Consider the following 23,484-nt stretch of genomic DNA (forward strand, 5'->3'; position numbering starts at 1 on the left):
AGGCTTCTGGCGGGAATCGAACCCACGACCCCTGCACTGGTAATCCAAGCACGCTACCAACTCGGCTACCCCTTATGAAAACTATCGAAAATATCGAATGTTGCGATTATCGATAGTTAGCTAGCACTAACATGCTATCGATAGCCATCTGAAGAAATTTTGTACTGTATGTAGTCAAATGTGTTGACTGTTTTTTTTATACAGTGCTGCACGAAGCTCAAAGTTCCAGCCTGTGTGGTGCTCATAGTTATACCGTGCCGGAATGATTCCGTTTACTTTATGCGTTGTGTTGATTAATGAAAAGAGCGATTTGTGGGACATTCTATCGATCGCCATCCGAACGAATTTTGTACTGTATGTAGACAAATGTGTTGACTGTTTTTGTTGTAGCAGTGTTTAGTACACTGAGGCGGCAGACCTTGCCGATGAAGGAATTCATCGGGTCAATCCGGTATGTACAATCGGCTGCCATGGGATGGTTTTTTATACAGTGCCATGTTTAAGTTATTGTATGATATCGATAACAATTCAAGCAGACCCGTTATGTATCACATCTGACTTGCAATAAAAAGGAAAAACAGGGCCGGCAATTAATAAGAAGTAGATCAAACAATATTTACGGTATATGTGAATTCTAATTTATATTAAGAATAAGGAATAAAATTGGATAAAAGTGTATGTTATTAGATGAGATGTATCTCATCGACATAGTTTAGTGGTCATTTACGAGTTTTGGCTTTTTTTTAGATCATTCGCCCCAAAAAGTGCCAAAAGAAGTTAACCATTAGTAACAATGCAACTACGATGCAGCAGATGCAGTCGTCTTAATTAAGCTCTATTACAAGGTATGTAGGTCTTATGACATATAAAATTGAGCACAAGTAAATAAGTACATGTCGTGTGATACAAGTGGAAATCACTTTTCAAAAAAGCACGTGCAGTTTTTTGGTTTAGAGCCATAGTGAAACAAAGGTGGTCTCATTTGTACAACAACCACAAATCACATGGTGGAATCTGCTATCTTGTCATCAAGCTGATCAGCTTTTTGCCAACACACGCAAACAAATTTGTGTGCGTGTGTGTACATGAGTAGAGTACACCTAGAAAGAAGATAATAACAAAGAGAATGCAAATAAAAATCTGACATCTTAATACAGCCAAACCTGGCCACCTTTTAACTGCTGTTCGCGTGAGACCGTAATAGTGACTTTACTATTGATCTGGGAAGGATTAAAGCCAATGTGCTGTATGTGTGTTTTGTTTGCAATAACGAATCACCCATCAGCTGTTTGTTAATCTTTGTAGCCAATCTTACTTAATTTACAACCAGACTATGCCTTGTGCTCTAACCTTTTGAAAAAGGCACATGACACTGTCACAAAAACGACAAGTAAGAGCGTGCTAAGTTCGGACGGGCCGAATCTTATATACCCTCCATTCGGATATGAATTGCGCCTTGTAGAGGTTCAAGAAGTAAAATCGGGAGATCGGTTTTTATAGGAGCTGCATCAAGCTATTGATCGATTCAGACCATATTAGACAAGTATGTTGAAGGTCATGAGAGAAGCCGTTGTACAAAATTTCTTCCAAATCGGATGAGAATTGCGCGTTCTATACGCTCAAGAAGTCAAGATTCAAGATCGGTTTATATGGCAGCTATACCAGATTTTTTATCATACTTAATACAGTTGTTGGAAGTGACAGCAAAACACTACGTGCAAAATTTCAGTCAAATCGGACGAGAATTGCCCCCTCTAGAGGCTCCAGAAGTCAAGACCCAAGATCGGTTTATGTGGCAGCTATATATAAAACATGGACTGATTTGAACTATACTTATCGCACTTGTTGGAAGTGATGCCAAAGCACCACGTGCATAATTTCAGTCAAATGAGATGAGAATTTAGCCCTCTCGAGGCTCAAGAAGTCAAGACCCAAGATCGGTTTATGTGTCAGCTATATCAAAACATGGACCAATTTGGCCCATTTACAATCCCAACTGACCTACAAAATTTCAAGCGGCTAGCTTTACTCCTTTGAAAGTTACCGTGCTTTCGACAGACAGGCGGACGGACATGGTTAAATCGACTTAAAATGACATGACGATCAAGAATATATATACTTTATTGGCTCTCTGACGCATATTTGGAGGTCTTACAAACAGAATGACGAAATTAGTATACCCCCATTCTTTGGTGGAGGTGGTATAAAAACAATAGTGGTGAATAATCTAATATTTGCTAATATTGCCCAAAAAGTAATTGCGGATTTTTTAAAAGAAAGTAAACGCATTTTTAATAAAACTTAAAATGAACTTTAATCAAATATAAGGTATATTTTACACTTTTTTGCTAAAGCAAGCTAAAAGTAACAGCTGATAACTGACAGAAGAAAGAATGCAATTACAGAGTCACAAGCCGTTGAAAAAATTTGTCAACGCCGACTATATGAAAAATCCGCAATTACTTTTTGGGCAACCCTATATTTTGTGTCAAAGGCTTGAAATTCTTATGTGTAGTGTGTTACACACATATGCTCGGCGGCCATGCCCGGCCGCCTATGATTTTGAAAGTCTTGGTAAGAGCACAATAGACATTTGTGAGGTCTTCATACATGTTTAACTGCTATACTAAGCTTTAATTGTGCTACTCAGACCCGTCTTATATCTAAATTTTAAGGGATATTTCTAGCCTTTATGTTTCTTTTTATTCTAAGGGTCACAAACAAATCCACTCACTTATAATACCTTGTACCTCAGTTATGGCCATGGGTATAACAAACCCACAGACATTATCTGCCACACTTACTCACCCTAGCCTTCGTATTAGGTCGGTGTTTTTGCTTTGTTTTGGACTTTGTCTTGAAGAAACATTAACTATATGGTAGCATTTTGGGGGGGGTTTAATTTCGGTATGCGTTAGCTAAACAAACAACGTATAAAGCAAAGTTTTCTTATCAGCACACCAAGTCGTCGTCGTCCGTCTCACATAACAAACCACATTTATTAGTATGCGAAACAATTGAATACAATCATATATTTTTTTTTTTTTTTGTATAAGTTTTCTTTTTGTTCTTATTTCTACTTTTGCCTACCTAAATATGTGGGTCATTTACCATACGTCATAGATATTGGGAATAAGGTTGGATTTATTTTAAATGCTTCTAAGTTGATAAAGGGCAATGTGCAAGTCAACACACACCGATCGATGTTGTTATGGTGAAATGAAATTTTATTTTAAATTATCTCTTTGCCTTAGTTGCTGTCTTTATTTATTTTTCTCCAGAATTTATTTGGCCTTCGGGGGCGTAACTTAATGTTGTGTTAGTAATGAAAGAAAAGCCAATAGACTTGGAGTGTGATAAGTAAGCTTTCGGAGGTATGTACTATGTTTTATACCTTAGAAAGTCTTGAAACCGTGTTGAAGCAATTTTAAAGCGAAATATTACTATTCGCTTAGGGAAACGAAGCCAGACAGAATTTTTGGAAGTAGAAAGTGTAATCACTTTCCAGGAATCTATTAGAGATTCGCCTTAGGTCTAAAAAATTGCTTTTAAAAATCACTGGTAACAAAAAAAAGTTCAAGGGCAACAAATTTGTATTCACTTTGAATTTCTTTTTAGGTTATCAGTAATTTTTTCCGTCAAACTGAATTTGTGGAATAACCAACTTAACAGGCTTCCCAAAGTAAAGTTACTCTCGAACATGTAATGCACTTTCCAAGTATTTCTGAGGATAAATATCTCTCGAAATTATATTGTTCTTCATCATCTCATAAATCTCCCAAACACTTCTGAGTATGAGTTTCTCTATCTCGATGAGCGTTGCTGTTGTACATAAAAGATGGGGGATGCCATCGGTCTAGATGAGTGTTAATATTTATTGCAATATTCAAGAGATTGAAATGGCCTATGATTGATGAGCTTCGTCATCAGAGTTTCACACCGTTATTCAAATATAAAACCATGGGTACCTATTAATAGGTATAAAAAAATACCCTCAGAATACCCTGCAAGAGAGTACAAGTACTACCAATGCTCACATATGCAAATTGTATCCGCATCAAAAGCGCAATTATAAATATAATCATATACAACTATTTGAGATTGTATACAATAAAGAAAACAAATCACGTCATTGTTAATTTTTCCCAATAATATTTTATTGCAAAAAGAGACTAGTGCTGAAATATAAAGATCTGAATGGTTTTGAGTTTTCAACTAATGACGCTCAAAACATCTTATATGCATGCGTTCTGTTTATAATGCTTTATAAAAAAAAAAATTTCTGTCGGTATGCATTGGGAATTCCCCGCCAAAGCAGATTGGGATTTCTATGAAACAAGAAAATGCAACATCGACAATATATATTTCTGTACCAGATAACATTGAGGTTGCAGCATCACGCTGTTGATGAGTTTTGATTAGGAAAATTCACACTGGCAAATAAGTTCCAAGGTGATTTTTATACCCTTCAAGGTGATTTTTATAACTCCTTGAAATATTCGTCTAAGACCCCTTTAAATTATATATTGGGTTGCCCAAGAAGTAATTGCGGATTTTTCATATAGTCGGCGTTGACAAATTTTTTCACAGCTTGTGACTCTGTAATTGCATTCTTTCTTCTGTCAGTTATCAGCTGTTACTTTTAGCTTGCTTTAGAAAAAAGTGTAAAATAATTATATTTGATTAAAGTTCATTCTAAGTTTTATTAAAAATGCATTTACTTTCTTTTAAAAAATCCGCAATTACTTTTTGGGCAACCCAGTATATTCTTGATCGCCAAGACAATTTAAGTCGATCTAACCATGTGCTACCGTCTGTCTGTCGAAAGCACGCTAACTTTCGAAAGAATAAAGCTAACCGCTTGAAATTTTTGCATAAATACGGTTGGGATTGTAAATGGTCCATGTTTTGATATAGCTGCCATGTAAACCGATCTTGGGTCTTGACTTTTTGAGCCTCTAGATGGCGCAATTCCTATCCGATTTGGTTGAAATTTTGAACGAAATGTTTCGTCATGACTTTCAACAACTGTGTCAAGTATGGCTCAAATCGGTTCATAATCTGATATAGCTGTCATATAAATCGATCTTGAGTCTTGACCTCCTCAGCTTTTAGAAGGCGCAATTCTTATCCGATTTGGTTACAATTTTGCACGAAATGTTTCGTCAAGACTTTCAACAACTGTGGAAAGTATGGCTCAAATCGGTTCATAACCTGATATAGCTGCCATATAAACCGACCTTGTATCTTGACTTCTTGAGCCGCAAGAGGACACAATTCTTATCCGATTTGGCTGAAATTTTGCATGAGGTGTTTTGGTATCACTTCCAACAACTGTTTTAAGTATCTTTGAAATCGGTCCATAACCTGATATAGCTGTCATATAAACCGATCTGGGCTCTTGACTTCTTGAGCCTCTAGAGGGCGCAATTCCTATCCGATTTGGTTGAAATTTTGCACGAAATGTTTCGTCATGACTTTCAACAACTGTGTCAAGTATGGCTCAAATCGGTTCATAATCTGATATAGCTGCCATATAAACCGATCTGGGATATTGCATTTTTGAAGGCGCAATTATTATCTGATTTGGGAGAAATTTTGTATAACGGCTTCTCCCATGACTTTCAACATACGTGTCAAATATGGTCTGAATCGGTCGATAACCTAATACAGCTCCCCTATAAAACGATCTCCCTATTTTACTATTTGAGCCCCTAAAGAGCGAAATTGTTATTCGATTTAGCTGAAATTGCACACAAGGACTACTACTGTGTAGTAGTCATTCCATTATGGTCCGAATCGGACCATAACTTGATATAGCTCCAATAGCATAGCAATTCTTTCTTTTATCCCCTTTTTTCCTTTGTTTGCCTCAAAAGAGACACCGGGCAAAAAACTCGACAAATGCGATCCATGGTGGAGGGTATATAAGATTCGGCCCGGTCGAACTTAGCACGCTTTTATTTGTTTTTACTTTAGAGTCTTTTTATACCCACCACCAAAGGATGGGGGTATATTCATTTTGTCATTCCATTTGCAACACATCGAAATATATGCATTTCTGACCCTATAAAGTATATATATTGGGTTGCCCAAAAAGTAATTGCAGATTTTTCATAAAGTCGGCATTGACAAATTATTTCACAGCTTGTGACTCTGTAATTGCATTCTTTCTTCTGTCAGTTATCAGCTGTTACTTTTAGCTTGTTTTAGAAAAAAAGTGTAAAAAAAATTATATTTGATTAAAGTTCATTCTAAGTTTTATTAAAAATTTATTTACTTTCTTTTAAAAAATCCGCAATTACTTTTTGGGCAACCCCATATTATTGATCAGCGTAAACATCTAAGACGATCTAGCCATGTCCATCCGAATGTCTGTTGAAATCACGCTACAGTCTTTAAAAATATAGGTATTGAGCTGAAACTTTGCACAGATACTTTTTTTTGTCCATAAGCAGGTTAAGTTCGAAAATGGGCTATATCGGATTATATCTTGATATAGCCCCCATATAGACCGATCCGCCGATTAAGAGTCTTAGGCCCATAAAAGCCACATTTATTATCCGATTTTGTTGAAATTTGGGACAGTGAGTTAGTCAATCAGGTCAGTATAGCTTTCGGTATCACAACAGGACGCATAGGACTACGAGATCACTTATGTAAAATCGATGCCGCAAGTGAAGAAATGTGTAGGCCCTGCGTGGAAGATGATGAAAAGTTGGAGCATTTCCTATGTCATTGCCCGGCTTACGCGGCTAACAGATACCGGCACTTAGGTGGGGACACAATACCAGACATGAACCAACTTAGGGGCATGGCATGGAAAACAAGTATTTAGTAGGTAGCACGCAATTCCTAACATAGATTTTTTTCGAGGTTACTTTTAGAGCGCCCAATAAGCCGATTTCAGGCATAGGTGTCCATAGTGGCATGGCAACTAACTAATTTACTCCAAAGTCCTAAATCAATGAAATTGATTCAGTGGCTTAAAAGTTATAGCCCCTCGAAGTTTCAAAAAGTAGAAAGTGGTCAACTTTGACACCCTGTATCTCTGCCTGTATTAAAGACCATCAATGCTATTATCCTGAAAGCCTATTTCTTCCTCTACAAATGCCTATAACATTTTTTACCGCTCAGATCAACAGGTAAAAGGGTTGTGAACGTAATTTTCGCCGTTTGGGCCACTGTGCGACGCCTACGGATATTTCAATAACAATAAATTCCAACATATTGGGTCTTTACCCAGCAAACTCCCCATAAATACCCAATGTGTCGGAAGTTATTGAGGATATGTTTTTTCGTTTATGTCCCGTATTGTCCAGGCTAATGATGCATAAAAACTCCTTGAATGTTTTTTGGGAGTAAGGTTAAATACCTTCAGGCTCCATTGACCCTCTCAGGGCTATCTCTCAAAGAAACAAAAAAAAACTTACTTCAGATGTTCTTCTAGTTCTGCTTCATTGGATTACCATATTGCATAAATTTAAAGCTTCAATATGTACTTTCAAGGAACTGCCGATCATTTCCTTATTTCAAAAAGTTCCTTTTTTTATTTTCCTCTACTTACCGTTTTTAAATATAAAACATATTTTGTTCATTTTTAAAATTATTTATTCATTATATTTCCGTTGTTATAGCAGCCCGCAGCCCCATTATCCATTTTACCCTTTGGCTGCCAAGCAGAAATTTCCAGTGGTAAACAAAAAATGAACACGAAAAAAAAAACACCGGCAACCAAAACAAAACAAAGATTTCTTCTCAACCGTCTGATGATGGGCAGTGAAAAATTTCAACTTTTCCAAGATTTTCACCCATCATTTAAAGGCCATAAAATGTAATGCTTGCCTTTTTAATTAAAAAATATGAAAAGGTCATAAAAAGGTTAAACATGACAAAAAATAACACTTTTTTTATGCTTTTGGGCAACTGTATATTCCTTTTTTTTTTGCTAACTTCTTGTGTGTTGTTACTCCTTGCCATCGCTTTGGGCAACCATGTGGTTGTTTGTTCTCAATTTTCCAGTAAGTCAAAGCTGAAGGATTCTTTTGTTTTTGGGTTTTGTTTTTGAGGGGATGCAGAAGTGACATAAAATTCTCAGACATTAGTCCAAGGGGGACATTTTCTAAGAAATGTGTTATCATATGCGTTAAAGTGACCTTTTTCCTAAAGACTTTATTAAATATTCCTTAGAGAATAATTTTGGGTTGGGTTTTAAAAGGAAAATGTTTCCTTGTGAGGATTTGTTATGCTTCGAAAATGAATGATGAAATATTTTGTTTTAAATTTTATGGAGTTTAAAAGATTCTACGTCTAAGGTAGGGAGGCAAAATTTTCTAAAGAAATCTAAATTTGACAAAATTTTCTGTAAAAGTAAAATTTTTGACAATTTTTTTTTATAAAAATAAAATTTTTGACAAATTTTTTTTATAAAAATAAAATTTTGACAAAATTTTCTATAAAAATAAAATTTTGACAAAACTTTCAATAAAACTAAAATTTTGACAAAATTTTCTAATAAAATCTTGACAAAATTTTCTATAAAAAAAAACAATTTTGAAAAAGTTTTCTATAAAAATAAAATTTTAACAAAATTTTTTATAAAAATAAAATTTTGACAAAACTTTTTATAAAAATAAAATTTTGACAAAATTTTTTATAAAAATAAAATTTTTTTCTATAAAAAAAAAATTTTGACAAAATTTTTTTATAAATATAAAATTTTGACAAAATTTTTTATAAATATAAAATTTTGAAAAAGTTTTGACTTTGAAGATTTTGACAAAATTTTCTATAAAAATAAAATTTTGAAAAAATTTTCTATAAAAATAAAACTGACAAAATTTTTTATAAAAATAAAATTTTGACAAAATTTTCTATAAACATAAAATTTTGAAAAAAATTTCTATAAAATTAAAATTTAAACAAAATTTTCTATAAAAATAAAATTTTGACAAAATTTTCTATAAAAATAAAATTTTGACAAAATTTTCTATAAAAATAAAATTTTGACAAAATTTTCTATAAAAATAAAATTTTGACAAAATTTTCTATAAAAAAAATATTTTGACAAAATTTTCTATAAAAATAAAATGTTGACAAAATTTTCTATAAAAGTAAAATGTTGACAAAATTTTTTATAAAAATAAAATTTTGACAAAATTTTCTATAAAAATAAAATTTTGACAAAATTTTCTATAAAAATAAAATTTTGACAAAATTTTCTATAAAAATAAAATTTTGACAAAATTTTCTATAAAAATAAAATTTTGACAAAATTTTCTATAAAAATAAAATTTTGACAAAATTTTCTATAAAAATAAAATTTTGACAAAATTTTCTATAAAAATAAAATTTTGACAAAATTTTCTATAAAAAAAATAGTCCAGACAAAAAATAAAATTTTGACAAAATTTTCTATAAAAATAAAATTTTGACAAAATTTTCTATAAAAACAAATTTTGACAAAATTTTCTATAAAAATAAAATTTTGATAAAATTTTCTATAAAAATAAAATTTTGGCAAAATTTTTTATAAAAATAAAATTTTGACAAAATATTTTATAAAAATAAAATTTTGACAAAATTTTCTATAAAAATAAAATTTTGACAAAATTTTTTATAAAAATAAAATTTTGACAAAATTTTCTATAAAAATAAAATTTTGAAAAAACTTTCTATAAAAATTAAATTTTGACAACATTTTCCATAAAAATAAAATTTTGGCAAAATTTTTTATAAAAATAAAATTTTGACAAAATTTTCTATTAAAATAAAACTTTGATAAAATTAAAAAAAAAAAAAATTGACAAAATTTTCTATACAAAAAAAATTTTGACAAAATTTTCTATAAACATAAAATTTTGACAAAATTTTCTATAAACATAAAATTTTGACAAAATTTTCTATAAAAATAAATTTTTTGACAAAATTTTCTATAAAAGTAAAATTTTGACAAAACTTTCTATAAATGAAATAGTCTGAACAAAAAATAAAATTTTCTATAAAAATAAAATTTGGACAAAATTTTCTATAAAAATAAAATGTTGACAAAATTTTCTATAAAAATAAAATTTTGACAAAATTTTCTATAAAAATAAAATTTTGCCAAAATTTTCTATAAAAATAAAATTTTGACAAAATTTTTTATAAAAATAAAAAAAAAAATTCTATAGAAATAAAATTTTGACAAAATTTTCCATAAAAATAAAATTTGACAAAATTTTCTATAAATAAAATAGTCTGGACAAAAAAAAGATATTCTATGAAAAAAAATTTTGACAAAATTTTCTATAAAAATAAAATTTTGACAAAATTTTCTATAAAAATAAAATTTTGACAAAATTTCTATAAAAATAAAATTTTGACAAAATTTTCTATAAAAATAAAATATTTACAATATTTTCTATAAAAATAAAATTTTGACAAAATTTTCTATAAAAATAAAATTTTGACTAAATTTTCTATAAATAAAATAGTCTGGACAAACAAAAAATAAGATTTTCTATAAAAATAAAATTTTGACAAAATTTTTTATAAAAATAAAATGTAGACAAAATTTTTTATAAAAATAAAATTTTGACAAAATTTTCTATAAAAATGAAATTTTAACAAAATTTTCTATAAAAATAAAATTTTGACAACATTTTTTATAAAAATTAAATTTTTGACAAAATTTTTTATAAAAATAAAATTTAGACAAAATTTTCTATAAAATTAAAATTTTGACAAAATTTTCTATAAAAATAAACCTTTGACAAAATTTTCTATTAAAATAAAACTTTGATAAAATTAAAAAAAAAAAAATTGACAAAATTTTCTATACAAAAAAAATTTTGACAAAATTTTCTATAAACATAAAATTTTGACAAAATTTTCTATAAACATAAAATTTTGACAAAATTTTCTATAAAAATAAATTTTTTGACAAAATTTTCTATAAAAGTAAAATTTTGACAAAACTTTCTATAAATGAAATAGTCTGAACAAAAAATAAAATTTTCTATAAAAATAAAATTTGGACAAAATTTTCTATAAAAATAAAATGTTGACAAAATTTTCTATAAAAATAAAATTTTGACAAAATTTTCTATAAAAATAAAATTTTGACAAAATTTTCTATAAAAATAAAATTTTGACAAAATTTTTTATAAAAATAAAAATAAAAATTCTATAGAAATAAAATTTTGACAAAATTTTCCATAAAAATAAAATTTGACAAAATTTTCTATAAATAAAATAGTCTGGACAAAAAAAAAGATATTCTATGAAAAAAAATTTTGACAAAATTTTCTATAAAAATAAATTTTTGACAAAATTTTCTATAAAAATAAAATTTTGACAAAATTTTCTATAAATGAAATAGTCTGAACAAAAAATAAAATTTTCTATAAAAATAAAATTTGGACAAAATTTTCTATAAAAATAAAATGTTGACAAAATTTTCTATAAAAATAAAATTTTGACAAAATTTTCTATAAAAATAAAATTTTGACAAAATTTTCTATAAAAATAAAATATTAACAAAATTTTTTATAAAAATAAAAAAAAAATAAAAAAAAAATTCTATAGAAATAAAATTTTGACAAAATTTTCCATAAAAATAAAATTTTACAAAATTTTCTATAAATAAAATAGTCTGGACAAAAAAAAAGATATTCTATGAAAAAAAATTTTGACAAAATTTTCTATAAAAATAAATTTTTGACAAAATTTTCTATAAAAATAAAATTTTGACAAAATTTTCTATAAATGAAATAGTCTGAACAAAAAATAAAATTTTCTATAAAAATAAAATTTGGACAAAATTTTCTATAAAAATAAAATGTTGACAAAATTTTCTATAAAAATAAAATTTTGACAAAATTTTCTATAAAAATTAAATGTTGACAAAATTTTCTTAAAAAATTAAAATTGTTGCATAATGACCCCGTGGTGAAAATAGGGTACTACATTTTTTGATATCTGAAGGGGGGCGGACCCTCCCCCTTACCCTTATTTTCAGATACGCCAGATCTCGGAGATGGGTGGTGCGATTTTAGCGACATTTTGTGTGGTCTCTTATAGTAACCAAAAAAAAAAAAAATTGTGCATCTAAATTTCGGATGGGGTACCTAGGGGGACGCCCCACCCCCAAAACCTACACATTATATATACATAGACCAATCACGACAATATGAGACTTAAATGAAAGGTATTTAAAATTAGAAAACGTAAACTGATATCCAATTGTCGGACGAAGTGTTTGGGAGACTACCCCAACCCCCAAAACACCCCTAAATCGGACATATTTACCGACCATGGCAATATGGGACTCAAATGAAAGGTATTTGCGAGTAGAATACGAATATGATATCCAAATGTGGGACCACGTTTCTGGGGATCCACACCTTCCCCAAAACACCCCCCAAACTGGACTCATTTACTGACCATGGGCATATGGGGCTTAAATAAAATGCATTTGAATGTAGAATACAAATCTGATATCCAAATATGGGACCAAGTGTTTGGGTGGAGGCCTCTCACCAAAAAGTTCCCCAAAGGGGACAAATTTACGACCATAGCAATATGGGGCTCAAATAAGAGGTCTTTGGGAGTAAAGCACGCATCTGATATGAATATTCGGGAAAAAGTGTCTATTGGGCCACCCCACCCCCACACACCACCCAAATAGGAAGTATTTGCTTACTATTGCAATATGAGACTCAAATAAGAGGGTTTTTAGAGTAGAGCATGAATCCGACATATATTTTGAAGGCCAACTCACTGAGTGGCCTCCCATCCCCCAAAACACCCCTATACCGATCATGTTTGCCGACTATGGAAATATGGGACTCAAGTGAAAGGTATCTGGGAGTAGACCACGAAGCTGATATCAACATTCGGGATCAAATGTCTAGGGGACGTCCCACCACCAACTCTCAAATTGTTCACTATAAACTCTCCTTAAACCGATGGCAATATGGGGGTTTAAAAATTTGGTATTTGAGAGAAGACCACGATGCTGATTGTTTTTTTCAGGGGCAAATGTCTGTGTGACCACCTCACCCCCGAATACACCGTTAAAAAGGACACCATGCGAATATAGGGCTGAGATTTAGTCTTTTATATGGTACAGCTAGTCTTATATATAAAAATTAAATGTTGACAAGTCAATGGATTTTCATGGAAATGCCATTTGGACCAAATTTTTTAAATGGTATACTTAATGCCTATCGCAATTATTACCAACATTTCCCACCATTCCCCCAAGCATACTAAATGCCATTATCATTTACCATAACTAATCCGCAGTTTTGCTTTTCTTTGCAGGCTCATTAGTTAAACTAAAGCAGGATTTAAGCTGGCATCCTTAAGACAAAGAATAGAAACCACAACTAACACACCGCCGCCAACACTAAAACCACCAGCACCACCAAAAACCAAACCAAGGGAAACCACGGCAACACCATAAGAAGTAGCTTCAGCACGATAACACCATCACCAGCAGCACACCAACTACCATTCTACATGATAAGCATATTATAAGAGTTTTTATACGCCAAATCAAAATCAAACAAAATAAAAACAAAGAAAAAAACTAAAGCAATTCCACAACATCCAAAAACGAGACCAAACCACAGCAATAGCAGGAACATTTTTTTTTAATTTTGCAAGAGAAACTTAAAGCTTAAGGAAACGTCAGCGGCGGCGGCGTCGGCAACGACACAAAGGTGAGGACAAAGTCGTCTACTTAGGCATTTGTCAAAGGACAAAACAACAAACAACTGAAATCCCCAATAGCAACTAGCTAACGTTGAAACCTTAGTAATTCAGCTTCTAAATGTCACAGCATACAAAGAAGGACAAAGAAGCAAACAATGCGCGACAGAGGAAAAATGTAGAGAATTCTCATAAGCAAAAGACCTCCAACAATAGCTCCTTGTCTCCCACCTCCAATAAGTCCTCTAAGAAAGAATCGCCAACCGCCACAAAGTCCAAGACACCGCCATCCACATCCACATCATCATCATCCTCGGCCTCAAACTCAGCGGATAAACAGCAACACCACAAGAAAGTTAATAACGGAAATCTAGCATTGAATATGAAACAAACGAAACCCTTGAACAAACAACAAAAGGAGAAACTCAAAGCCGAACGAGAAGCTTTAGTATTATGGAGACATCCAATAAAAACATTGTCATACTGTAGTTTAGAAATAATTGAACTTGTTAAGACTTTAGGACGAAAGTAAGTCAATGCGATGACATAATACGATGTTAAATCTAATTTCACATTTTCTCCCTTTTTTCTTGGCTTTTTCTTTCAGATTATTAGAAAGAAAAATTTGGATTTGTGTATATGCAATTTTAGCTAGTTTTATAGCTATATTTTATCAATTACCGGGACCCCATCAAGTGCTGGTGGAGTTTCTTAAGCAAAACACATGGTTTGTGGTTTATTGGACTGGCTTGGGTATCCTCTCATCGGTGGGTTTGGGCACTGGCCTGCACACGTTCTTACTGTATTTGGGCCCACACATAGCCAGTGTGACATTGGCTGCCTATGAATGCAATTCATTGAATTTCCCCAAGCCACCATATCCAGATGAGTAAGTAAAACATGAACAGAATAAGATTAGTTAATAAGGCTGTATAGAGATACAGCTATTCTTGGAGTAAAAACAGAGGGACAAAAAGAATTTTACACCTTCATTATGATGTAAAGGTCCCAGGTTAGGTAACAAAATATCATGCGTACCCAAAGGAAAGGGTACTAAAACTACCCTATCCCAAAGGAAATGGTACTAAAACAACCCTTTCCCAAAGGAAATGGTACTAAAACTAGCCTTTTCCAAAGGAAAGGGTACTACAAATACCCTTTTCCAAAGGAAGGGTTATTAAAACTACACTTCTCCAAAGGAAAGGGTACTGAAACTACCCTTCCCAAGAAGAAAGGGTACTAAAACTATCGTTACTCAAAGGAAAGCGTACTAAAACTACCCTTTCGCAAAAGAAATGGTACTAAAACTAGCCTCCCCCAAAGGAAATTGTACTAAAACTCCCTTTTCCCAAAGGAAATGGTGCTAAAACAACCCTTTCCCAAAGGAAATGGTGCTAAAACTACCATTTTCCAAAGGAAAGGGTACTAAAACTACATTTTCCAAAGGAAAGAGTACTACCACTATCCATTCCCAAAGGAAAAAGTATTAAAACTACCCTTTTAGTACCATTTCATTCGGTAACGTGTAGTACCCTGTCATTTAAGAAAAAGTAGTTTAAGTACCCTTTCCTTTAAGAAAGGGTAGTTCTAGTATCCTATTATTTGGAAAAGGGTAGTTTTAGTACCCTTTTCTTAAAGGGTAGTTTTAGTACCCTTTCCTTCGCGAAAGGTAATGTAGTACCCTTTCCTTTGGGAAAGGGTGTTTTTAGTACCCTTTCTTTTAGGAAAGAGTAGTTGTAGGACCATTTTCTTAAGGAAAGGGTAGTTTTAGTACCCTTTAAGCAAGGGTAGTTCTAGATCCCTTTCCTTTTGGAAAGGGTAGTTTTGCCACCTTTTCGTTTAAGAAAGGCTGCTTTGCTTTGCTTTGGGAAATTGTACTTTTAGTACACTTTCCTTTGCCAAAGGGGAGTAAAAGGTACTTTTGTTACCTTACCTTATTATCCTTTGAGAAAATTTAGGTTTACTACCCTTTTGCTTTGGGAAAATGCAGTTTTAGTACACTTTCCTTTGGGAAAATGTAGTTTTAGTACACTTTCATTTGGGAGAAGGTAGTTTTAGTACACTTTCTTTGGGAAAATGGAGATTTAGTATACTTTCTTTTGGGAAGAGGTATTTTAGAACACTTTCCGTTAGAAAAAGGTAATTTAATACAGTTTTCTTTAGTAAAATGTAATTTTACTACCCTTTTGCTTTGGGAAAATGTACAGTTTCTTTTTGGAAATGGTAGTTTTATACACTTTCCTTTAGGAAAAGTTATTTTAGAACACTCTCTTTGAGAAAAGAAAGTTTTAGTACATTTTCCTTTAGGAAAATGTAGTTTTAGTACACTTTCCTTTAGGAAAATGTATTTTTAGTACACTTTCCTTTGAGAAAATGTAATTTTAATACCCTCTTGCTTTGGAAAAATTTAGTTTTAGTACACTTTCCTTTGGGGAAAGGTAGTTATAGTACATTTTCCTTTGGAAAGGGAAGTTTTAGTATCACTTCCTTTGGGAAAGGGTAGTTTTGATACACTTTCCTTTGGGAAAAGTTATTTCAGAACACTTTCCTTTGGAAAAAGGTAGTTTTAGTACATGTTCCTTTAGGAAAATGTAGATTTAGTACTCTTTCCTTTGGAAAATGTATTTTAGAACACTTTCCATTGTTAAAAGGTAGCTTTAGTACATTTTCCCTTTCCCAAAAGAATGGGAAATAAAACTACCTTTTCTCAAAGAAAGGGGTACTAAAATTACCCCTTCTGAAAGGAAAGGGCACCAAAGGAAAGGGTAATAAAACTGCCCTTTCGCAAAAGAAAGGGTACTAGAGCTACCCTTTCTCAACGGAAAGAGTACTAAAACTCCCCTTTCGCAAAGGAAAGGGTACTAAAACTAGAATTTCCCAAAGCAAAAGGGTAGTAAAATTACCCTTTCCCAAGAATGTACTAAAACTACATTTTTCCAAAGGAGAGTTTGCTAAAACTACCCTTTCACAAAGACAGTGTACTAAAACTACCTTTTACTAAAGGAGAGTGTTATAAAACTACCTTTCCTAAAGAAATGTGCACTAAAGCTACCCCTTCCCAATGAAAAGTGTACCCTTTCCCAAAAAAAAGGAGTACTAAAACTACTCTCTCCCAAAGAAAAGTGTACTAAAACTACCCTCTCCTAAAAAAAGTGTACTAAAACTACCCTTTCCCAAAGTAAAGGGTACTAAAACTACACTTTCCAAACGGAAAGTGTACTAAAACCACCCTTCTTAAGCGAAAAGGTGCCAAAACTACCCTTTCTTAAAGGAAAGAGTACTAAAACTACCCTTTCCCAAAACAAAGGGTATTAAAACTACCCTTTCCCAAAGGAAAGTGTACTAAAACCACCCTTCTTAAGCGAAAAGGTGCCAAAACTACCCTTTCTTAAAGGAAAGAGTACTAAAACCGCCCTTTCCCAAAGGAAAGGGTACTAAACATAACATTAGTATTACATTACAATACATTACCTTTGCCGAAGGAAAGGGTACTAAAACTACCCTTTCGGAAAAGAAAGGGTACTAAAACTACCCTTTCCTAAAGAGAAGTTTACTAGAACTACCCTTTCTTAAAGGAAAGCGTACTTAAACTACCCTTTCTTAAAGGAGAGGGTATTAAAATTACCTTTTTCCAAAGGAAGGGGTTCTAAAACTGCCTTTTCGCAAAGAAAAGGGTACTAAAACTACACTTTTCCGAAGGAAAGGGTCCTAGAACTACCCTTTCTTAAAGGAAAGGGTACTAAAACTACCATTTCTACCCTTTCCAAAGGAGAAGGTTTTAAAACTACCCTTTTCCAATGGAAGGGGTTCTTAAACTACATTTCCTCAAAGGAAATGTTTCTAAAAATACCCTTTCTTAAGGAAAAGGTTACTAAAACTAGCCTTTCTTAAAGGAAATCTAAATCTCCCCCATCTCAAAGGAAAGGGTACTAAAACTGCCCTTTACCCAAGGAAGGGGTGCTAAAACTACCCTTTTCCAAAGGAAAGGGTACCAAAACTACCCTTTTCAAAGGAAAGGGTTCTAAAACTACATTTTCTCAAAGGAAAGGTTTCCAAAGCTTTGCTATCTTAGAAAGAATTAATCTGTATGCTTACAGCATATATGGCTACAACAACGATATTGCCTTATATTAGTTTAGACCTATACAGGCAAAGTCACATGTATGGAGAGAATTTCAGGTTGTCGGTAACCAATAATTAAAAAAATCAGCTGCGCCCGGATCAAAGCTCGGATCAAGCCACAGATCAAAGCTCAAAGTTCCAACCTGTGTGGTGCTCATAGTTATGTTTTTTCTCTTTCTTCCATTTCAGCATCATTTGTCCGGATGAACCCTATGACAAGAGAGTGCCAAATATATGGAGTATTATGTCCAAAGTGCGGCTTGAAGCTTTCCTATGGGGTGCTGGTACAGCCCTAGGAGAATTGCCACCCTATTTCATGGCTAAGGCCGCACGTTTGTCTGGCTATGATCCTGACGATGCTGAAGAATTGGCTGAATTCGAAGCCTTAAAAGCCAAAAGAAATCAAAAGGATTTAAGTCTAATGGATAGGGGAAAATTATTTATGGAACGTGTGGTGGAACGCATAGGTTTCTTTGGCATTTTGGCTTGTGCCAGTGTAAGTAAAAAATTTAATCTTTTAAAAAGATAAACTTGTATTACAATTTTTTTCTTCATTTATGACAGATACCAAATCCCTTGTTCGATTTGGCAGGCATTACCTGCGGCCACTTCCTAGTGCCATTCTGGACCTTCTTTGGCGCCACTTTAATTGGCAAAGCCATAGTGAAAATGCACATACAAAAAGTCTTTGTTATCATTGCCTTTAATGAGACGCTCATTGAAAAAGCCGTCGATACTTTATCGGCTATTCCTGTGATTGGCAAAAAACTGCAGGAGCCCTTCAAGGGTTTCCTAAACAACCAAAAACAACGCTTGCATCGTCAACGTAATGCCACACCAGCGGAAGCTGGTAATTTGCTTTCGAAAATCTTTGAGACCTTTGTTATTTGTATGGTGTGCTACTTTGTGCTCTCCATTGTAAATTCACTGGCCCAAAGCTATCATAAACGTTTGCACAAGCACAAGACCAACAGCAATAGCAGCACACCCTCAGCCACCAGCCCCACTACCAGCAACACCACACACAGTGCTAACACAAAGAAATCCAAAAAGGCCGCTCTGAGGGAATAATTTCTTGGGTTTTGTTGTTGTCCTCTTTTCTTTTACCAAATTTGAGAGTTTTACGTTGGTTTCCACCGGAATATAATCTTAAGTGTTAAATGGTACTTTCCGTTTCCGTTTCCCTTTCCATGTCCACAAGGGAAAACGTTATTGTTTTGTTTCCAATATCGTTCATCTGGCAAGGCAGGCGGCAATCATCTGCAGCCCGTATTTTTTTTTTTTGTATTTATAAACAAAAATTTAATTTCCTTTAGCAAATTTATTCTTCTATTCCTATGTAATTTTTTTAAGGATATCCCCAAAAACAAAAAGAACGTTAGAGAATTGAGTCGCGTCATTTGCTGACACAGACTGATTGAGTAAAAGCATGATGGTGGGCATGATGTGTAGTAGATTTATTGTGTTAATGAAATAAAGTAAAACAGAACAAAAACAAAAAAACTAAGTAATAATTTATAAATGAAGGCTAGTCTTAATATACATATATATATATACACATAAAAATTACGATATCTTAAAAAATACTAAGCATTCAACAAAAAACAATAATGCATAATGAAATCAACAAACACTATTATAATACAACAACGTGAAGAAATTGAAAAAAGACAAAAGTTTACACAGAACAAAAAAAAAATTTAAATACAAACGAAAACAAAAAAACAAAATGATTAAATCCGATTAAAATAAGAAATAAAGTCAAAATAAATAAAAAATTGAAAATTATATCAAAACTTAAAAAAATTAGTTTGATTTTGACGAAAGTAAGTAGCTTTAGGTGGATTAACAATATTTTTTAACGAATTTAAAAAGACGTGGTTTTGTAATTTTTTATTTAATTTAATTTAGATTAAGGCCACAGAGTGGCATGTGGCCGATAGTTACAAATAACATTTGTTGTTGCCAGACAATAGTCTGTTTTTAATCATTTTGAGTGCGGAGCCTCTGGAATAAGACAGAGGAGATAACGCCATTCATGTATATGAATGGCATCCGTGTCGCTACAATCTGCAAAAGGAACATAAACGACGAGTATCATCCGTAAACACCCTGTAAGAAGCAAAAGGTAGTTTTAGTACCCTTCCCTTTAGAAAAGGCAAGGTTTAGTATATTTTCCTTAAGCCGTAGTACCCTTTCCTTGGGAAAAAGGGTAGTTTTAGTACTCTTTCCTTTGGGATAGGGTAGTTTTAGTACACTTTCCTTTGGAAAGGGTAGTTTTAGTACCTTTTCCTTTGGTAAAGGGTAGTTTTAGTACCCTTGGTAGGAATGGTAGTTTAAGTATACCTTCCTTTGGACAAAGGAAGGTATACTACGTTTGGGTAAAGGTAGTTTTAGTACATGCAGTTTTCGTACACTTTCTTTTGGGAAAAGGTAGTTTTAGTACACTTTCCTTTGGAAAAGGGTAGTTTTAGTACACTTTCCTTTGGAAAGGGTAGTTTTAGTACCTTTTCCTTTGGTAAAGGGTAGTTTTAGTACCCTTGGTAGGAATGGTAGTTTAAGTATACCTTCCTTTGGACAAAGGAAGGTATACTACGTTTGGGTAAAGGTAGTTTTAGTACACTTACCTTTAGAAAAGGGTAGTTTTAGTAAACTTCTCTTTGGGAAAGGGTAGTTTTAGTACTCTTGACTTTGGGAAAATGCAGTTTTCGTACATTTTCTTTTGGGAAAAGGTAGTATCAGTACACTTTCTTTTGGGAATAGATTGTTTTAGTACACTTTCCTTTGGAAAAGGGTAGTTTTAGTACACTTTCATTTGAAAAGGGTAGTTTTAGTACCTTTTCCTTTGGTAAAGGGTAGTTTTAGTATACTTTCCTTTCGGAAAAGGTAATTTTAGTACCCTTTTCTTTGGGACAGTGTGGGTTTGGTATACCTTCCTTTGGGAAAGGGTGGTTTTAGTACACTTTCCTTTGGGAAAACTTAATTTTAGTACACTTTTATTTGGGAAAAGTTAGTTTAAGTGCACTTTCCTTCGAGAAAAAGTTACAAAAGCTTTACAAAGGTGAGTAGAAATGCACTTCCCTTTGGGAAAAGGTAATTTTAATACACTTTCCTTTGGGAAAAGGTAGCTTCAGTACACTTTGCTTTGGGAAAATGTAATTTTCGGCTCTCTTTTGCTTTGGGAAAATATAGTTTTAGTACACTTTCCTTTGGTAAAAGGTTGTTTTAGTACACTTTCCTTTATGAAAATGTAGATTTAGTACAATTTCTTTTGGGAAAGTTAGTTTGAGTACTCTTTCCTTTGGGAATAGGTAGTTTAGTACACTTTCCATTGGGAAAATGTAATTTTAGTACATTTTCCTTTGGAAAAGGTAGATGTAGTACACTTTCCTATGGGAAAGGGATAGTTTTAGTACACTTTCCTTGGGAAAAGGCAGTTTTAGTACTCCTTCCATTAGGAAAATGCAATTTTACTACACTTTCCTTTGGGAAAATGAAATTTTAGTACACTTTCTTTACTGGGAAAGGGTAGTTTTAGTACACATTACTATGGGAAAATGCAGTTTTCGTACACTTTCTTTTGGGAAAAGGTAGTTTTAGTACACTTTCCTTTGGAAAAGGGTAGTTTTACTACACTTTCCTTTGAAAAGGGTAGTTTTAGTACCTTTTCCTTTGGTAAAGGGTAGTTTTGGTATGCTTTCCTTTCGGAAAAGGTAGTTTTAGTACCCTTTTCTTTGGAACAGTGTGGGTTTGGTATACCTTCCTTTGGGAAAGGGTGGTTTTAGTACACTTTCCTTTGGGAAAACTTAATTTAAGTAAACTTTCATTTGGGAAAAGTTAGTTTAAGTACACTTTCCTTCGAGAAAAAGTTACAAAAGCTTTACAAAGGTGAGTAGAAATACACTTCCCTTTGGGAAAAAGTAATTTTAGTACATTTTCCTTTGGGAAAAGGTAGTTTCAGTACACTTTTCTTTGGGAAAATGTAATTTTCGGGTCTCTTTTGCTTTGGGAAAATATAGTTTTAGTACACTTTCCTTTGGTAAAAGGTTGTTTTAGTACACTTTCCTTTATGAAAATGTAGATTTAGTACAATTTCTTTTGGGAAAGTTAGTTTGAGTACTCTTTCCTTTGGGAATAGGTAGTTTAGTACACTTTCCATTGGGAAAATGTAATTTTAGTACATTTTCCTTTGGAAAAGGTAGATTTAGTACACTTTCCTATGGGAAAGGGATAGTTTTAGTACACTTTCCTTGGGAAAAGGCAGTTTTAGTACTCCTTCCATTAGGAAAATGCAATTTTACTACACTTTCCTTTGGGAAAATGAAATTTTAGTACACTTTCTTTACTGGGAAAGGGTAGTTTTAGTACACATTACTATGGGAAAATGCAGTTTTCGTACACTTTCTTTTGGGAAAAGGGTTGTTTTAGTAGCTTTTCCTTTGGTAAAGGATAGTTTTAGTATACTTTCCTTTCGGAAAAGGTAATTTTAGTACCCTTTTCTTTGGGACAGTGTGGGTTTGGTATACCTTCCTTTGGGAAAGGGTGGTTTTAGTACACTTTCCTTTGGGAAAACTTAATTTTAGTACACTTTCATTTGGAAAAAGTTAGTTTAAGTACACTTTCCTTCGGGAAAATGTTACAAAAGCTTTACAAAGGTGAGTAGAAATACACTTCCCTTTGGGAAAAGGTAATTTTAGTACACTTTCCTTTGGGAAAAGGCAGTTTTAGTACTCCTTCCATTAGGAAAATGCAATTTTACTACACTTTCCTTTGGGAAAATAAAATTTTAGTGCACTTTCTTTAGATAAAGGGAAGTTTTAGTACACTTTCCCTTGGGAAAAGGTAGTTCTATAACAATCTTTGGGAAAATGTAGTTTTGGTACACTTTCGTCTGGGAACGGTAGTTTAAGTACACATTCCTTTGGGAAAAGGTAGTTATAGTACGTTATCCTTTGGGAAAATGCAATTTTAGTACCTTTTTGCTTTGGGAAAGTATAGTTTTATTACACTCTCTTTTGGGAAAAAATAGTTTAAGTACATTTTCTTTTGGGAAAATTTAGTTTTAGTACACTTTTCTTTGGGAAAGGGTAGTTTAAGTACCTTTTCCTTTGGGAAAGAGTAGTTTTAGTACACTTTCCTTTGGGAAAGAGTAGGTTTAGTACCTTTTCCTTTGGGGAAGGGTAGTTTTAGTACCCTTTCCTTTGGAAATGGGTAGGTTTGGTATACCTTCTTTTGCGAAAGGGTAGTTTAAATCCCCTTCCTTTGGAAAAAAGGAGTTTTGTACCGTTTACTATTGGCCTTATGAAATTTTCAATTTTTGATGCGAAAAAATGCGAGTTGAGTATACAGTATTGAAGATTATGGCAAAAAAATCGTATTAGTGCAACTCCTATGTGTTTTCTTCAAAAAACAAGCTCAAAATTGCAAAATTAATATCCGAAAAATGGTAAAAAAGTCGAGGTGAGTTTGAAATTACAATTTCAAAATTATGAGGACACCGTTGGATTCGTGAGGAAAATCTCTTTCCGTAGTGGTGCTTGATGAAGGAATAGTGTAAAGTTTTCCATGAAAACATCGCAAAATCCAAATCTTTTTTGGCGTAAAAATTCAAAGTCATTTTTAAGGTCAAAAACGCTGTAACTCCTTCATTTTTTCGAATTTCCA

General features: G+C 32.6%; 1 protein-coding gene across 1 annotated transcript in view; it reads left to right on the forward strand.

Moving 5' to 3' along the window:
• The window catches only part of LOC106089447 (vacuole membrane protein 1), a 36,928-nt gene extending 17,378 nt beyond the window's left edge, over positions 1-19,550 (forward strand). The window contains exons 2-5 of the mRNA XM_013255298.2: positions 13,309-14,226; positions 14,306-14,587; positions 18,010-18,316; positions 18,385-19,550. Of these exons, the coding sequence (XP_013110752.2) occupies positions 13,820-14,226; positions 14,306-14,587; positions 18,010-18,316; positions 18,385-18,891 (1,503 nt within the window). The 5' untranslated portion in view covers positions 13,309-13,819 and the 3' untranslated portion in view covers positions 18,892-19,550. The remainder of the gene's footprint in view (positions 1-13,308; positions 14,227-14,305; positions 14,588-18,009; positions 18,317-18,384) is intronic.
• The last annotated feature ends 3,934 nt before the right edge of the window (positions 19,551-23,484 follow it).

This window comes from Stomoxys calcitrans, chromosome 4, assembly GCF_963082655.1.
Source record: "Stomoxys calcitrans chromosome 4, idStoCalc2.1, whole genome shotgun sequence".
Classification (NCBI taxonomy): Eukaryota; Metazoa; Arthropoda; class Insecta; order Diptera; family Muscidae; genus Stomoxys; species Stomoxys calcitrans.